This window comes from Polypterus senegalus, unplaced genomic scaffold, assembly GCF_016835505.1.
Source record: "Polypterus senegalus isolate Bchr_013 unplaced genomic scaffold, ASM1683550v1 scaffold_2926, whole genome shotgun sequence".
NCBI classification, from domain to species: domain Eukaryota; kingdom Metazoa; phylum Chordata; class Cladistia; order Polypteriformes; family Polypteridae; genus Polypterus; species Polypterus senegalus.
Genome location: NW_024377093.1, coordinates 6,549 through 25,000, shown reverse-complemented (window position 1 = coordinate 25,000; position 18,452 = coordinate 6,549). Strand labels below are relative to the sequence as shown.

At 35.7% G+C, this 18,452-nt stretch overlaps 1 protein-coding gene across 1 annotated transcript; it reads right to left on the bottom strand.

Moving 5' to 3' along the window:
* Positions 1 to 522: 522 nt before the first annotated feature.
* LOC120519245 (protein NDRG1-like) lies at positions 523 to 17,933 on the bottom strand. Its single transcript, XM_039742393.1, has 8 exons — positions 17,859 to 17,933; positions 14,551 to 14,586; positions 5,602 to 5,707; positions 3,642 to 3,762; positions 2,469 to 2,531; positions 1,377 to 1,437; positions 1,197 to 1,283; positions 523 to 627 (listed from the first exon to the last, which is right to left on the bottom strand). The coding sequence occupies exons 1-8, from the start codon at positions 17,922 to 17,924 to the stop codon at positions 538 to 540; spliced, it is 630 nt and encodes a 209-aa protein (XP_039598327.1). The 5' UTR covers positions 17,925 to 17,933; the 3' UTR covers positions 523 to 537.
* Positions 17,934 to 18,452: the final 519 nt, after the last annotated feature.

The following is an 18,452-nucleotide window of genomic DNA, read 5'->3' as shown; positions in this document are numbered from 1 at the left end:
TTAAGGAACAGGTCTCCCAGATTTTTACTGGTGTTACCAAACAGTTCACGAAAAGGATAGAAATATGTACACCCCAAACACTGACTATGCCTATAAATAATACACTCCACCATGATCAGCAGCTAAAGTATTGTAAGAGGTCCTTGGATTTTTTGTAGTTTAAAAAAAGGACAGAAATTTAAACACTGAGTATTCAGTGATTATTTATAAAAAGAGACAAGAACAAAAAAGAGTGAACAGTAGATGTTTTATTCTATAAAGTGTAACAACAAATTTAAGCATGTGTCTGGTGTGCTGACCAGAAAACATGAACTGCCACTTTGTCATACTTTAATTTTTCAATCGTCAATGTGTTTTGTTATTTTGAGATCAGATCAAATATACAGTAAATCATACTCTTGATTGTACTATCTATTGTTTTCAATTTCATGATTTCCCATCACCCACCAAGACAAAAATATTCAGGAAATCAAGGCCTCAAACTGACTTAACGATCAGCTTGATCTACAGAGAGATTAAGGAAAACGTGGAATTCCTTTACACGGTCTTAAAACATAAAGAGAAACTTACCTTTCCAAACAAATGAGTAATCACCATCTCAGGTAAAGCATGGGCCCATCCAGAAATCTAAAAAACATTATAGACATTATAAAATATAGCTAACTTTGTAAAAAGGGCAATCTTGCAGAAGAAATTACATTTCAAAGATGATCAGAGTCAGAGGACTAATGATCCTTTCACATTAAACTTTTCACTTTTAGCCAGAAATGTATTAGGTGTGCTGTTTAACAATTATAAAAAGTCAAAACATCACTGCAATTAGTGTTCAAAAGTAGAAATCCCATTTTTAGCATAAAAGAAATTTTATATTAACATACTTCACTCTAAGCAAACCTTCAAAATGTCATGCATTTCTGAGCTAGACTTTGATCATTTTAAAAAATAACATCTACACAAATGTTCAGAGGGCAGTAGTGTAGAATCAAGAATCAAATGGAGTGATGCTTAGGTACATACTCAATTAAATGGTTCATAATTGGACTTAATCAGAGTAGGACACAAGGAGAACTATTTAAGATTCACAGTATTGTTTAGACAAGGTTAAAACAAAACAACTTGTGACTAAAGGCTGAACTTGATAAATAACTTTAGCCATTCCCTATAACCGAAGTTGCACAGAGTAGTCTTTTAAGTACCTTGTGAGCCGCCCAGTCCATCCATCCTTCTGCACAGGGATTAATATTGATAAGAACAAGGCCTTCAACCAGGTCAGGGGATAATAACTGAAATATCAAAATAATAAAATAAATAAATCTGACTATACATGGATTTTTCTAAAAAGGAGAAAATTAGGAAAAAAGAAAGAAAAAACATACAGCAAATCTGGCCAAGATGTAAGCTCCAGCTCCTATGCCCAGACCAATAACGCTTTTTAGCCTGTTAAAAAATATTATACAGATTAAAGATTTGAATTCTACATGAAGGGCTAAAACACACAAACCAGTTTTGGGTGTCACTATGTATAGAGACCTAGAAAAAAAAAAAGGAAGAAGGTTTTCACCTGGAATTGTAGGTGTTCACGTATCAAATCATCTGCTTATTAAGGATGTGCAAAGTGGATAAAATTTTATATTGCAACATACATAGTAAGCAACAGCAATACCACATCACATAATGAAGAGTGGGCACTTGACATACTCATGTTGGCATGGATAAAAAGCAGGCAATTAGCATCAAACCAACTATAAGAACTATCCAATGCATAACTATGCTCTCTCATTTATTTGATTACAGAGTTGTGGGGAACTAGATTCTATATTCACAAAACTGGGTGGAAAGCAAAAAAAAAAAAATCTTGTCCTGATAAAAGAGTCCATCATGTGGCATACTGATGACCCCCCACCCCCATTCCTTTTGAATAATTTCATTTCTCCATCACCCTTTAAACACAATGGCATGATTTGTTTCCATTTAATGTTTCAGTCAGGTTACAGAAATGCTGCCATTTACATTACAAGACAGAAATCAGAAGAACAGTGAAATTAATGAAAGAATGAAAAAATCAAATTCTATTCTTTCCAACAGATTTCCCCTGGACAAATTGCATGGACAACCCTGCAGTAATACCCACAGACCTTAGTGTTATTTTACAAATGCGTTTTAAACATGGAAGCATCCATTAGTTAAGGATATCCCAATTATTGAATGGAGGTATCCAAAGTGGTCTGTGGATCAAGGGAACAATGACATAATGGCCCAGAGATTAAATACATCCAAGTACAGAACTTGCATAAACACACAACGCTTCACAATCCTCTGCTAACTTGCTAGAGGATCCATTCCTATAAATATGGATAATCATCCCCATACACAGAACATGAATATAAATTGGGAAAAAAAGAAAACACAGCATAATACACACACCACCAACTTCAGGCACCACAAAGCACAGAAGCCCTGAAACCTACCCAAAATGTTTTAGGACCATTGGAAGCACTTCCGACAGCTGATCCATGGAGGGATAATTGTACCTAAAAGAGTAACCAGGGAATTAGCAGACAAACAAGTTACCCAATACTCACTTTAGCCGAGTGTACAGTTGTTAAGTTGACATCCATTTCACACACGTCCAGGCAGCTTCAGCATGCCTGAACACATTTTCCCACTTGATATTGCATCATTCAGTGTTTACTGTGCCAAGAGATCTTTCATTTTTGTCTCCTGACTTCAGCCATCATTTAAACTTTAATCCTAGTCATGCCCCAGATACTGGAGGCATTTCAATCCTTTTATTAAAGTAGGTTAATGCCAGCAGATTTCATGAGCTGTGTTCTAACTTTAGCAGAAATGCTCTAATTACAAAAATATTATGAGTAGTGGACAAAAATACTTCAAAAAACATAATAATGCAAATCAGAATAATACTTCCCTTTCAATTTCTCAGACAAGTGAATGGAAGATGGAATAAAAGTCTGGTAGGAAATTTAGAAATTTGCCACAAGAGAAATGTTTGTTACTTTGCAATATCTAGGTTAGGTAATGAGCAGGATGATATGTAACCTGCTTACAAGTTGAGAACTTTTTAGGAGAAGAAAAAAAAAAAAAAAACAGCTAAGGATAACAACTACACACTTATACCACAGACATGCAAGAAAGTATTCTATAGCTGCTTAAAATGGGTTCTATAAAATAAAGTCGACATGTTTTGCTCCTCCAATGAATTTTGGCAGCTATGTAATATTTTTGTTGATCACACCAACAGGGGAATACATTATCACGTGAGAAAAATGTGTGGAGAGGGACAGATAATACAACTTTGTTTCTTATTTCTCGGTTAAGAATGTGCCAGTGACTGATGTACCCTGAACACAAATTTAAGCCTCATGAAGGAGTTTTGTAGTGGGTTAATGTCTTCTTACTTTAGAAGGAGGCAGGGAGGCTTATGCTTATGAGTTACAAAATTTCTAGTGTAAACAAACTCCAACTGCTTCCACAATCATTATGGCTTTTGTAATGTTTAAATCGCTAACAAGATGAAAATATATCAGGTTGCCATTCTTATAAGAAGTAGTACATCAACATTTTTAAAGAACCAGTTTTATTGTGTCTAAAACAGCGAGATTGTCATACATAAGACTTACCCAGTTGGCAAAGCAGTTGCACCAATTTGTTGGCCAGGAGCATCAACGTGGCAGACCGCAAAGTGCTGAGTGATTTCATGCATGTCTTCATAGTTGAAGAGGGGATCAAAGCAGGACTTATCTAGAAACATACAGAGAGTATAAGACGCAAGAAAAGCCTCAATATGGTAAAAAAAAGCCAACAGGACTTAGCAAACAATACAAAAAATCCCAAGTTTGTAATGTCAATCAACTTCAAAACGGCTCTTGTTATTAAATTGCTGGCTCCACAGAAAATATCATTAAATCAATGGCCGCTAGATTGTTAAGTTGCTTGTATTCTGCATGTTTAATGACAAGGATAAACTCCTTTTTCTCTGGCCAGGGGTCTTGAAATCTCAGAAGGAATTTCTCCCTAGCCATCTGCCTCAATGAAGACGTCTTTTATCATCTCTCCATCTTGGAAGGATTTCTTATGCTTAATGATCGAGTGACTCACCCGGAACGATGCTTCGGTGTGTCTACCTTTGCTTTTGAATTCAGCCGAGTGAAAAATGATGGCTGTACTGCGATTTTAGTTCCCCTCCTTTCTCTTTCTCAGATCGCTTTTTGGCAGGAAGTCAGTTTCGTAGTTTTTATGAACAGTTTGAAAGTGCCTTTCCACATTTTCCTTCTTTGGAATAGCAATGATAGATTGACAGATCAGACAAATGCACTTCGATTGTGAGATAAAAAAAATCCTCTTCCAATTCAACATACAGCCCATGAACAACAATTTTTTTTTTACATCTCTTTAGTCGATATAAATTGGAAGGCTAACTAGATCACTTAGATAGCCGGAGTTTTGCAGTAGCTCACGCGTTTGGGAAGAGCAGTGTGTTAGAAGAAAAAAGATCTCAGACTGGCCACCCTGTATGTCAAGTGGCAAATGCCATAGGGAGGATATATGATAGACTAACGTTTAAAAAAACTTTTTGAATGCAACGCGATCTACTGGTCGATTGCGATCGACATATTGGGCACCCCTGCACTAGATTACATTCTGTTCAAGTGGCAATGGGCTAACTATGCATTTTTGACAAGATGAACATGTAAACATTAATACTTTTTAGATTGTATGTGTTCAACAGTCAAAACTATGTTTAAGAGATCCAAAATGAAAACTATGGACACAGCTCTTGTCAAGACAGGTTTGCTTATGGGGTGTTTAGGAAAAAAAAACTTTGAATACAACCATTAAAAATGAGTGATGCTGAAGGTTGCAAGAAGCAATTCAAGTATCCTAACCTACTCTATTTTCTATACATTTATCCTTTCTCAAATAAAACATGAAAATACAATTTTACAATTTTTCCATACTACTGTTCAATGAGCCTGACAGCCCTATCAAAGGATAAGTTTACTTATTTTGCCCGATTCACTTTGGTCTACCAGCATGCAAAAAAAAAAAAAAAAATAAATAAAAAAAAAATACAAGCAATTGGGGGCCTCTCTTGCATTAAACTCCATGGGGCCACAGCAACTTTCCTTACCGGATTAATCAGATACCCCTCTGAAGGAAAAGGGACCAAGATCGGCCTTCTGTTAGACTTTTTTTATTTATTTTTTTTTATTTTAAAAAACAGCCAGTGCCAATGGCCCAATAAAGCTGAACCAGTCGGTGCTTTATTACTCCAATAAGCACCCTCAAGAAGCAGCTTGACTTGACTCCACATACACCAGAACTCTGCTCTACCATATTTAGACTTGGTCCAAAGAATATCCATTAGTCATTTATAAATATAAAAATGTGTAAAATAAAAAGGGATGTGACAGAAAATGTGCTTAAGTTGACTAGTAAAGCTATAAAAACTAAGAAAGACAAAGCAGAAAAACATTAATGGTCTGATTACTGGTTTTGACAAATTAGCTAGAACACATCTCGAAATTGTGTAATACAACTGGTATGGTTAACAATAGAATCAAGAAGCTCACTACTCACGGTTAAGCCCAATGTCATGATAGGTCAGGATGACAGGTCTGTTTCCTTTGGGCACTCCATACAAAGTGATATGGAGGACACCGTGCGGTGTTTCAAGATCATGTTCCTGTAGAAAAGAGAAGCAGCTCAGTAGTATCACTGCCTTCAACTATCAGTACAACATTCCACCAATACTTAAATCTTTTTTTTTTATGGATTCATGAAATATAAAATCACAATTTATAAAAGGAACACTATCAGCGAAAGCTGGGGATCGAGTTAGTGCTTGTTTTAAAATACTAGGATGCTAATGTATTTGCTGGTACAAGCTACTGTATATGTATACTGTAGTAATAACACTGCAATAGCATATTTAGTGAATTTCATTGAAAACTGAACTCATCAACATGCCTGTCCTTGTATTATCTTTTGGGTTGCACATAGGAAAGGGAATATGCAGTTCTCAGTTTTCTAATTAAAAAACTGCTAAAGGTTTAAGACTAGCGATTTGCTTTCCAGCCACTGTGTGCACCATTACACTTAAACCAATCCAAGAGAACAGATGAACTAATGCCCGTATTATTGAATGCTTGCAGTCCAGGTTGCCAGATAGCGTAGCCATGTGCTTGCTTGTACTACATACCGGCAGGTAAAATTTGGTTCCATCAAAATGCAAGGCTTAAAATTATATATATATAGTCCTTGTACTGCATTATTCCCTCCTTTACAGGAGACCCAGCTAGTCACACTAGATCTGAACCATATGGAGAGTTTCAGCCTGTGGGTACTACTCAACTTCACAGTAATTGTCAAGGGCAAAAAATTAAGTGTTAAAAAAATCTTGTATTCACCAGTATGTTTGAACAATTATGAACCTGGGACATTTAAAATAAAACACACCTGCCATCTGAAAAGTGTTCCATGTTTTCAAAGCTATAAGTACAGTTCTAATGCAAGTTTCTAATGAAAATGTTTTAATTTTATGAACTTCTGGTATTGAAACACCTGAATTCTTTACAAATAGGGGGAGAGAAAAGAAAAATGATTCCTAGTAGGCAGATTAACTTGGAAAATTCCATTTAATCATTCAGTTTGCTATTGCTATACTGGCATACAGAGACAACAAGAAAGCTCTGGAAGTGTTTTTGATCTTTTTATCTCCGTTGATGTTTGGTTAAATTTCTTCATATCACTAATGCAAATAAACATTTCTACCACCAGTCACATTTATAGTATACAAGACAGAACCAGTTTATTACATGATAGGTGTAGTGGTCATTTTCTTTATGCAGCAAGAATCTTCAAAGAATAGCTATGATAAAATGAAATCTAGTAGAGTATTGCATTACATAGCAAAAAAATGTTCAGAATAAAGTAAGTTTTGCAAATTAAAATCCTTTTCCGAGTCATATATATTCTCCTGTAAGAAAACATCCTGATCCACAGTAATGTTACTAAAAACTGCAACTCAAAACAGATGAGCTATTGATCAGTAAAATACAACTTTATATTAAATTACATGATAAAATAAATGCACATGTAAATTGAACATTTCTTTAAATCCAGTCCTTGAGCAATTAAGTATTTTCAGTGTACAAATAAATCCAACATATTGGTTAGATTTGATGAGTGCAAGAAGATGTAATGGGCAAAAAAGAAAAGAAATGTCCCATTCAGTACTTGCTGGAAGTATGAGGCACTCCTGCAGATTATGAAATAAAGTTATTTTCATTATATGTAGTACTAGGTTGTTTACATCTTACATCTTGCCTGAAGAAGGTGCCTGAGTTGCCTCGAAAGCTTGCATACTGTAATCTTTTAAGTTAGCCAATAAAAGGTGTCATTTTGCTTGGCTTTTCTCTATTTTCATTATATGGAAATTCTAGTTATTTCTGAACATTAATGCTACTATTAAATGAGTAGACGTGTGTCAGTCGATGCTTTTAAAAGTTCTACTGGACCCTACATAGATTACTACGGTAACATAAACCGTCTCAAATGTTGTGTTTACAAGTGCATTTTTACAACAGATCAGGTTAATTAAGGACTTTAAATTGGTCAAGTGAAGTGTGGATGTAAGCACAAGTGTGCAATACAATGGCATGGCACTCCACCTGAGACAGATTCACATTTAATGTGTACTATGCTTCCAGGGTAGGCACCAGTTCACTGAAATCCTGATCTGGATAACCCATTTTGAATACAAGATGGATGGTCTAATAGTAAAAGTGTGACATGTTCTGTTCTCCAACCATTTTATTCTTAATTATATGACCACTACCAAGAAATGTCCACATAATTACAAGACACTACCAAGTACCAGCGCCAGCACCGAGTGCCACAATAATAGATACATTTATTTGGACCCCTCCTTGGTTAAGTGCATACAGCTAGGTTGTAGGATAGCCAAGGATATTATTTCGGACTTGGGGTATTTACTCAGGACTGTCATGGTAGGACATTGGCTACTGTCCTGAGATTTTAATCTCATTTACATTCAACATCTATACAGAGTCTGCATATTGTCCTCATGTCAGAGTGGGATTTCCTCCCATACCCATATAGACAGCTGCTTTAGATTGATTGGGGATTCTAAACTGGCCTAATATGTGTGTGTGTATACACACAAACACACACACACACAAATGAGCCCTGAAACAAATGGGCACTCCATCCAGGGTTGCTTCCTGTAATGCACCTGATGATGCTGGGATATGCTCCAGCATCATTACCCGGAACAGAATTAAGAGGGTTTGAGTTTATTATGTACGTTTGCTCTGATTGGGGTTAACTAAATGCCAACAGTAAGTCAAGTATAATAAGACTAACACAGTAACAAGTTGGTTCACCATAATACTTCCAATACTTGGCTTAAGGACAGCTTGGGCAGTAACTGATTTAGTTAAATCTCAATATCCTAGCATTCAGCAGTATTTGCTCTCACTCAAACTTAAAATTACACCTTAAGTTCAAACACACACCATTCTGTTTAAATGATCTTTATACGTTTTTCAAGTATGCAGTATTGCAAGGTGAAGTGTAGAAGAATATGATCATGCAAGGTCTCACACTATATTTATCACTGAAGTATGATTTTATGGTCTTCAGTTTAATAGGTTTAAAAAAAATGCTCAGAGAAGGTAACCAATACTACAACAGACCTTAAATCAATAATACATTCTCTATTATGCTTAATTTAATTCAGGATTGTGAGGACCATAGCCATTATAGGCTAAAAGTTGGGAAGCAACCCTGCATGGAACACCAGCCCATTGCAAAACATGCATAGATGATAGACGCTTAGACTCAACACTTTAGACAAACCTGCATACCTACTAACCAGACAGCATACAAAAAAAAAACCTATATTCTGCATACAATATAAATATGCAAAAATAAATGATCATTTGGAAATTATCATTCATGTTCAGTTTAATGGAGTCTATACTCCCAATATCGAGAAGGTTTGTGCAGCTGTCTGGATTACATTTCATTAAACTTAATTTTTTGAGTCCTACAATTGTGGGGTGACATCTAAAATATGTGAGGCTTATACACAAGTTGATCTTCAAAATGCAGTGAAACTTCTCTTTAAGCATGCCATGTGAAGCAAAGGAGAGTTTCAGTCAATGTTTTCTAACACTGACAAACTGAAGAGCTACTACAACTAGAAACAGTAAGCTTAGAAATTTCAAATAATAGAAGTAAATGTTGTGGCAGATGACCTGATAGCCTGGTTTTACCTACAGTTAATGTATTCCACTTTCTCCACCTGTTTAAATTGTTCAGTTTTACCCATAAGCAAACAATTATCATCGGATTAGCATTTTAATTTTCTAACACAAGTAAAAGTCAAAATGCACAGCGTCTACAAGGACTAAAAAAATTATTAAAAAAAAAAATAATAAATAGCCAAACAATGTACACATTATATCACTGAAGCACTGAAAGTGTATTAGCAAGATCAGGATTTAGAAACCACCACTTAAAAAAAAACTGCAAGGCAATTTTAAAACATCTATTTTGTTTTGTTAATGTGAAAAGATTTTTTTATCTACATACACTTTTGCAATACTTTGAAAGCTTCTAAAATCATTCAGATGCAGGAATTATCCCAACATCTGCTCACCAGTCTCCAATTGTAGAACAAACTACAGGTTGTTCCTGTACTTACTGCAACATCAATCTCAAAAGCACAGTCATCCACATCCAAAACCATTGTCTCTGTATCTTGCAAAGGTACAGATCCAGTCGTGTTAAAAGAACAGAGAGGTTTACAGTCTCGATAGGTCCCAAGACTTCATTTTATACTGCTGCCGCCTGCTGTCAGCATAAGCTTTCCACTCCCGTGGTGCTTTGCATTTTCATCAAAACAAGCTAATTCTGGATGAACAGATCATTAAATTGGATCAGTCAAAGCTTCAGGTCTGATCGCTCAAAGAACGCAGGTTCTCTCCAGTTCAGGGCCAAATCATGAGGTGTCGGGAGTGGGGGGTGGGGGTGGGGGTAATGGTTGGAGGGATGTTGTATACATGAGTGTAACAGATAAAGGTTGAAATTTGTGTTGTTAGCCAGTCAAACAAGACACTTCAGTTTCTGTATCATTTTATAAATAAACAATAGTAAATCAAGAAAGAAAAAAATATATAAAATCATAAGTCAAAGTATTAAAAAATACTTTTATGCTATTATGAAAAACACTGAAAATGCTTTTAACTGCAGTAAAGGAAGGAGATCAAATTTAACAAAATGAATGAATAAAGTTAAAAATAATTAATTGCATTGGATGTGTGGAGTAGGAGATATGAATCAATTTTATTCAATATGATGTACAGTACTTCTGGAAACTAGAATATGTTTAGCGTGAAAATGCACCCCAAAAAGGAAGGGGAGTAAGGACAGAAACAAAGCGTAGCACCAAGACGGAAATAAGTGTAACACATTTTGTTTGTCTAGCTAACTTCCCATTTGATACCAGCACTCATCAGCTTTGTAGCTCCACTAAGCTCATTTAAGTGAAAATGTCATGTGCCGGAGGTTAGTAGTGTGTAGTGGAAGCACTGACAACAGATGGTATTTATCTTCTGCACCAACGTCAAAGCTCTTAAAGCTGCAGACATTAAACACTGCCCTGGAAAACAGAAAGACTAATCTTTTGGGATGGATCAGCATTGGGCAGCCATCTGTTTACAAATTCTTACATTGCTGATAGTTGAAGGTGGGTTAGTTCTTATAGTACAAGAAAGTTTAAAGCTATACATGCTAAAGCATATTATAGGTTTATATAATATTTATAACAGTTATTGATAAGTTACATAACGGTGGTGTTATTGGTTACCTACAAAGCTAGATAAATTTGAATGAGATGGTAGAAACTAGAATCTTCTTTTAAAAACGAACAAGAGCTACTTTACAGAATTTGGGCCATACCTATATGACAGAGTACCCAACTTTATAAACTTTCCTCAAATATCAGCCACAATATTGTATCCATTCGTTATGTTGTCCTCCTATGCTAAGTAGTCTGTCCCAAGTTAACAGCAAAAGAAGTAAGGCAGGAACTAACCCAATGGGTGGCCAGGCTGTCACAGAGCTCACTTACACTCCCCCCACACACTGCCAATTTAAGAGTTGTATGTTAACTTATCCAGCAGGTCATCAGGATATGAATGTTCTTGTAGCCTGGCCGCATCTCATAAAAATAAGAACATTTAACATCAGAAATTTTAAACATTATAATTAATTCTTTTGCAACATATGTTTAGCACATTTTAGGTGTAAATGTCATACAGTTTAATAATTTATTGTTAGTTTATATTTTATACAGAACACCTTAGAGTACAAGTCTGAAGCACTTTAAACATATGTGCAACACACGGAATGCAGAAAAAAAAAAAACACCACATAAACAACACCCCATAAACAACCATAACCACTTATTATAGTCAGAGTGGAGCAATAGCAAATGCAAGTTGAATGCAAATGCAAGAAGCACATAAAATTTTCAGAATCCCTTAACCCAACTTTGGGTCACAATACAAAAAAAAAATTTTGTTAGGGAGCTCTTGCAAACAGACAGATGGTAAAATCACCGTGTGAAGAAAATATAGTAATTGTTTTAACGTGCACCATCCTCATGAGGTTTACTTGGTGCACCATCAACCTGGCATCTCGGAGTGCTGACAACATTGTTAGTTTTATGTCAAACCCCTTGTTTGTGCTAAAGGTTTACATGCCTATAAACTTGTGCCATAGATCTGAAGGTTTTATAACAAAGCATGTCTGTAGTACTAGGGTGTTGTAACGTGTTAGCCATTATGAATGTAATGAGAAGTCAACCAAAAAATGACACCTTTTATTGGCTAACTAAAAAGATTACAATATGCAAGCTTTCAAGGCAACTCAGGCCACTTCTTCCTGGAAGATGTAATCAATGATTAAACAACAACAATATTAAAAAGCATGAAACAGCCAGAAAAATGTAAACACAATTATCATGGCTGTTATGCAGATAAGTCTGGTATCATCTTGTTCAGTTCTAATTTACAAAAATATAAAAATACAAATAAAATGGATATGGATTTTAATGAGCACTGCAAGGAACATTAAGTATTACTAAGCAGGTCATTCTCCACTAGAGAGCACTATGGAGCAGGTGATCAGCTTGAAGTCCTGTAGTTATTAAGCAAAAAGGTATACATCAATGGCAACATCTACTTGCGTCAGTCATTTTCCCCAACAATAAAAAGAAGTTTTGTTTTTTTTTTTTTAAAAAAAAAATGTCTTAGCATGTGCCTTCATGTTTCTCTTACAAACAATTAAAATGTGACCGATTTCTTCCCATACTTACACTTTTTGTTTAACTGAATAATTCATTTCATTCCTTAATGTGACATAAAAGGAATTTCACATTTAAGACTGTTTCAATTTTATATGCAATTTGTTTTATTCGCAGGATGCAATTAATTTAACTAAACTTTTTTATTGTACATACAAATGTCAGTTATTAAAGTAGTTACTGGAATAGGAGTGCCTGCCTGAGAGTCAAGCAATTGGGAGTAAGGGCAGCACCAGTAGCACAAAAAATGACTTCACCCCACATACAGACGAGACAAAAGACTAAGCAGCACTTAAGTGTGAATATTCAGAGACAGTAGCTGCTAAGAAATGGTAAGCTCTATATTTGTTCTGAGTGCACCAAAAGAAGCTTCAGTATATATGGGGAGATAGAATTAACTTGAAAAGAAGCTTGCACTGTCATCCAAGTGGGAGAAAAACACCCCATCATACACACACACACACACACACACACACACGAGTTGCAGCCGAGTGAGAAACTGGAAAGACCGAAAAACCACCAAAGGAATACCAGAACTACATGGTGAGTAGAGCATAAAATTCCAGAAGGATCTGTACCTCTGCTAAAATAAGTAACCAGTAAGCTGTTTTGGCTACCTGACACTTCAAGGCTAATGGCAGAGTCAAGCATAAATGGACATCAGAAGCCACATGAGAGACTTGTAACATGTGATAGAATTTCCCTGGCTGGAAGTGACTCACCAGAAGAATCTAAAGGCATACAAATAAGAGGTGAGGGTCTAAGAAGGAGACAGACAGAGGAGGTGACAATGCAAGTGCTCAAAAGTGACAGGCAAGTGGGTATACCACACCACAAAATTGTCAGGGTGAAAATCTTACAAGTTATGGTTAGCTGATATGTGGTCTACCTGGTGTTATACTGAATGGAAAACATTTTTGAGGACCCTGAAGTCAGTTTTCTGCTAATGACCATTGATAAAGTATTTAAAATAAATTATAGGAACAATTCTTTTACATTTTTTCATAATTAAAAGAAGCTCAAGAAGAGAATAAAAGCATTGCTTATACACTGCAATGACTGCAAGATTAAGACCAGTTGTGTCCTTACAAAAATTATCAATTTTAAACTTGCGGTACATTACATGACTTGGGTCAAGAGGGGATGTTAAAGTTAACAGATCCCTTTGCCTTCAGGATGTCGAAAAACACAACAAGAATTTGCAGAGGACAAAAAAAAAAAAATAGACAACCCTGTGACTATTTGTTTAGTATTTTTATATTTCCAAAGTATTGGAAGCATAGCTGTATGTGGCCTTCCACATATAACAAGTTCAGCCATAACCTGGGTCCTTTAATATTTCCATGTTGAATTCTGTTGCGGTCCAACAAACATGAGACAGATGAGTCTCACTAGTTTGTGGACCACATTCTATGCATTGAATTTCTGAAGGAGTGCTCACTGGTTCTCAGTTTTTATAGTCACACAAACCCATCTCTACATCCAGTGGGAGAGTCACAGACACTGGTTTAACAGAGTTGCAGAGGATCTCCCAGACTCACGAACATAAACAAAAATCTACGACTAGAAAATTACTAGTGAAGTCGCATTATTCGAAAAGGGCTATATTTAACTGTAATCCTGTGTACTGAATATATAGTAAATACATATATAAACACACGCTGTAATAAAATATATATATCAATGTAAAGCATTTTTCACACAATGATAAAATGTAAATATCACTTGCTAGACACTGTCAATTATGGAGCATGATCACTAGACCTTCATTAAACTTCATGATATTAGAAGCATTATGCCTGGCGAAATCAACTGACTTAAATACACCATTGTCCTCAAGGTGTGATCATATCTTTAACCAATTTACTATAACTAGGTCAACTGATACAGTAAATTTGACTTCAATGATTGAAGAATGAGAGAAACTACAGTTGTCTATGACAAAAACAGAATTTCAGAATATTCAGCACATTTGAAGCTTCATAAACACTACACTTCATTAAAAAAGGCAACAGTTTAGAAATTGACAGTTAAAAATAAAATGTATATAAAAAGTGTACTTGAAATAAGGTAAAGTGATAAGGGCAGAGGTGGAAACAAAACAAAAAGAAACACACAACCAACACCATTACCTGAGTGACCAACTGCTGGATAGCTTCTTTCAGCCCCTGTAACCAAAAAACAGGAAGAACATTTAAGTGAATAAAAGTTCAATATATAATACGGTAAGTAAATCAAACAAATTTAAGATTTTTCCCAATTTGTTTCCAAGCACATGCCTATTAATTTAAGGCCCACAGTGAACAAGTTTAGTTATAATGGGCTGGCTGCCCATCAGAACTGGCTCCTTTCATAAAGACAATGCAGCCAGAACAGACCTCAGTCTTGTGTTACCCTTAACTGGATTAAGAGAGTTTAAAAATGCATGTACAGATCAGAGTTAAGGGAGTGCCCAGAAAAGTATTCGAAAACTATTTTTATTTTTATAATAAAAAAATATATAATAATAATAAGTGTATTGCTCAGATTCAAGAAAGAATAAATGGCAGTCTATTAGCTTAAGACAGGATTCAGATTGAGGATATTAACAATGTTACCAACTTTCTCTGTACTAAAAGGTAGAACTAAAATGTAGGGCATTTCTATAATCATGCAAATAAGACATGGACTAACAGTTGCCTAATTTTCCCCCCACTGCACAATGGCTAGCGAAAATGTTTGCTCGAGCAGACCTCCATTATACAGGGACCAACCTGGACACTTAAAAGTAGTCACACAAGTCTAAAGACTATGGTGGCTTTGAAACCCATGGAACACATTTCTGCTTTCTGGTGACCCTGCTCAGGATATGGTAGGGTTTAGAAGATGGATGGATGGATGGATGAGATGCACAGCTGTTTTTAGGGTGTCACTCGGGGTTGTGCTTTAAAATGCACACACACAATAAATAAATATACACAGTAATTTACATTCATGTACAATTGTCCCTTATATGCCAACTCTTCACTTGAGACAAAATACCTAACAGAAGGCTACAACCCTCATCAAAATCAATGACAAATGACTTAGTTTTTTATTTTACCAACAATAATATTGGATCACATGGTCATTCTTTATAATGATCTTTCCCATTGGTTTCTACTATAGTGGGACAGTCAATTTATATCAAGCTTCTGAAATGATATTAAAAAAACTGAATACTTTTTATATATAAAGTTTGCTGGACATATTCAAATTTACTTATGAATGAATTAAGGATTGCAATTCTGTGGGCTAGAGGAAGAGTGCTAATGTACTCCTCCTATCTGTAAAAATATAGGATAAAGTCAACTTTCTGCACGTTGGCCTATAATTTCTTGGATACACATTGTTACCATTCTTGGAGAGTATGAGTTTTGAAAGTTACAATATTTTAGAGTTTCTCCCAACCAGTTCTGAAATAAAGCAAAACAATTCTCAAAATCATGCTTGGGCACATTCAGGAATACCTGCTAATTTATTAAAGTGTACTGTTTAGTAAATTGATACAAACATCACTATTTTCTATCTCCTTTTTGACTCGATACAACTACTTATGATCACAATATTCTTAGAAATTGCCTTAGTCAATGGGTGGGCCTCTCTGGCAGGGTCCTAAATTGGTTTGAATCCTACCTGGCAGGTAGAAAATTCTTTGTTAGTTGTGGTAATAATAACTCAAAGACGCATGATATTCTAAACAGTGTTCCACAAGGCTCTATCCTGGGTCCGCTGCTTTTCTCAATCTATATGCTTCCATTAGGTCAGATTATCTCAGGGCACAATGTGAGCTACCACAGCTATGCTGATGATACACAGCTGTACTTATCAATAGTACCTGATGACACAGATTCTCTCGATTCACCAACACAATGTATTACTTGTATTTCTGAATGGAAGAAAAGTAATTTTCTCAAGCTAAATAAAGAGAAAACTGAAATTTTGGTGATTGGCAATAATGGATTCAATGAGGTTATCAGAAATAAACTTGATGCATTAGGATTAAAAGTCAAGACGGAAGTAAAAAAAATTTAGAGGTAACTGTTGATTGCAACCTGAATTTTAAAATCGCATATTCATCAGACCACTAGGAAAGCATTTTTTCACTTAAGAAACATAACAAAAGTTAGACCTCTTATATCATTGAAAGATGCTGAGAAATTAATTCACATTTTTGTTTTCAGTCGACCAAATTACTGTAATGCACTCCTCTCAGGACTACCAACAAAAAAGATAAACCGTTTGCAACAAGTTCAGAATGCAACTGCTAGAATCCTAACTAGGAAAAGAAAATCCGAACACATTTCTCCAGTTTTGATGTCACTACACTGCTTATAGTTTATAAAGCCTTAAATAATCTCGCTCGATCCTATATATCGGAATGTCTGATAGAAATTCATTTAAACCTAGTCACATAAAAGGACCAGTCGTCAATGCATGCAAAGGAGATGCCACACACATCCTATGCTCCAAGTGAGGTTCATTGTCAAGGGCGAGAGGCATCCTTGGGTTTTGTTCAGAGTATCCAGAAGTAACAAAAACTGGAGACAGAAGACTCTAGGGGACTTTTTGCTTAAGAAAATTGACCCCTACCTTCACTCATCATGTATGCACAGTATCTGGCTTCATATTATGGTGACCATGCTACCGGAGGACAACTTTGAATGTTCTAGAAGTGGCAGCCCCAGGGATTCTAGAGGGAATCCTGACACTTAGCAGTACCAGAGTTGTAATAAATTTATAATCAGGTGGAAACAGTTCGAATTCAAGGAGGAAACGAGGTAAAGAAGGACACTGAAGTGGTTAGAGTAAGTGGATAAAGCTCCTTCACATGAGATGTAAGAATAGAACCAGATAGAGACTAGTTTTCTCCTTTTTTGAGTCAATTACTGCTTGTGTTCATTCTCTTTTTTGTAATGTCAAACAGAATGCTGAAAAAGTAGCCTCTGACATTTGTTTAGTGTTTAGGGATAGCTCAAGACCATCTCCCGTTGTTCACAATGTGCATTTGCACTTATGGATAGTTACTTATGTCCAGCTGTCAGACACATTTTGTAAAACTGGAGCGCTGAACACCAATGGCCCAAAATGTTCAGAAAGAGGACTGATAGCAGTTCTTTGGAATCTTATAACAGTTTCAGTAGGAGATTTGCTTAACTTTGGCTTTTAAACATTCCCATAGCCTTGCTAAACAGGTTATATCTAAGATGCTTGTGATATTCTTGTAGGTACCATAAATCCACACAACCAATTCAAGTTTCCAGATAAGATCAGACCTTTCAATGCAGGTGTATTCATTATAATTCATTACAACAAGATTTGTTCCAGTTGAGAAGCTATTTATTCTTACTAACCACCTTAATGTAATATTGGCGTGGGGTGGGTCGGGGGAGAATAAAGAAAAAAAAAACAGTATATATACCGGCAAGTCACGTTCAAGAAGTGGCTTTGACTCCACCAACTGAATATCTTGCATTTCATCAGTCATGATCAATGGAATCTGTAGGAGGGGAAAAAAAAAAAAAAAAAGTTTATTGGTAAAGAGTCACAAAAAGCACCTACAAATGTTGGCAACTTATCACTTTAAATAGCACTTGAATTAACCATTACCTCAAACCTATTTAAGCACAAAATAACCAACTAAATGTCTTACAGGAGTACCCGAGAAGGAAGAATATCAATGTATTTTACTTTAAGGAATCTCTTTGAAGTAATCTTCATATGTTTGAAATGAACCCCTTTAAGTATTTAACGCATCCCTTAAGGATATCACTTCAATTGCAGTTTTAATGTACAGTTAATTCCATTGTAAACAACAGAGTCAGCGAACAGAACACTGAACAACAGAAAGAACGAGGAATGACAGATGACAAGACTGCGAGTCCACCTTTGAAGTGAAAAAGTCTTAGAAAAACTGCACTAAACCCTTTACCCCTTTACCCTTTAACTTTTATTGAACCATCCAAAACTTAGGGATAAATGAATAGGCCATTACTGAGAAACTTGAAGACAATTA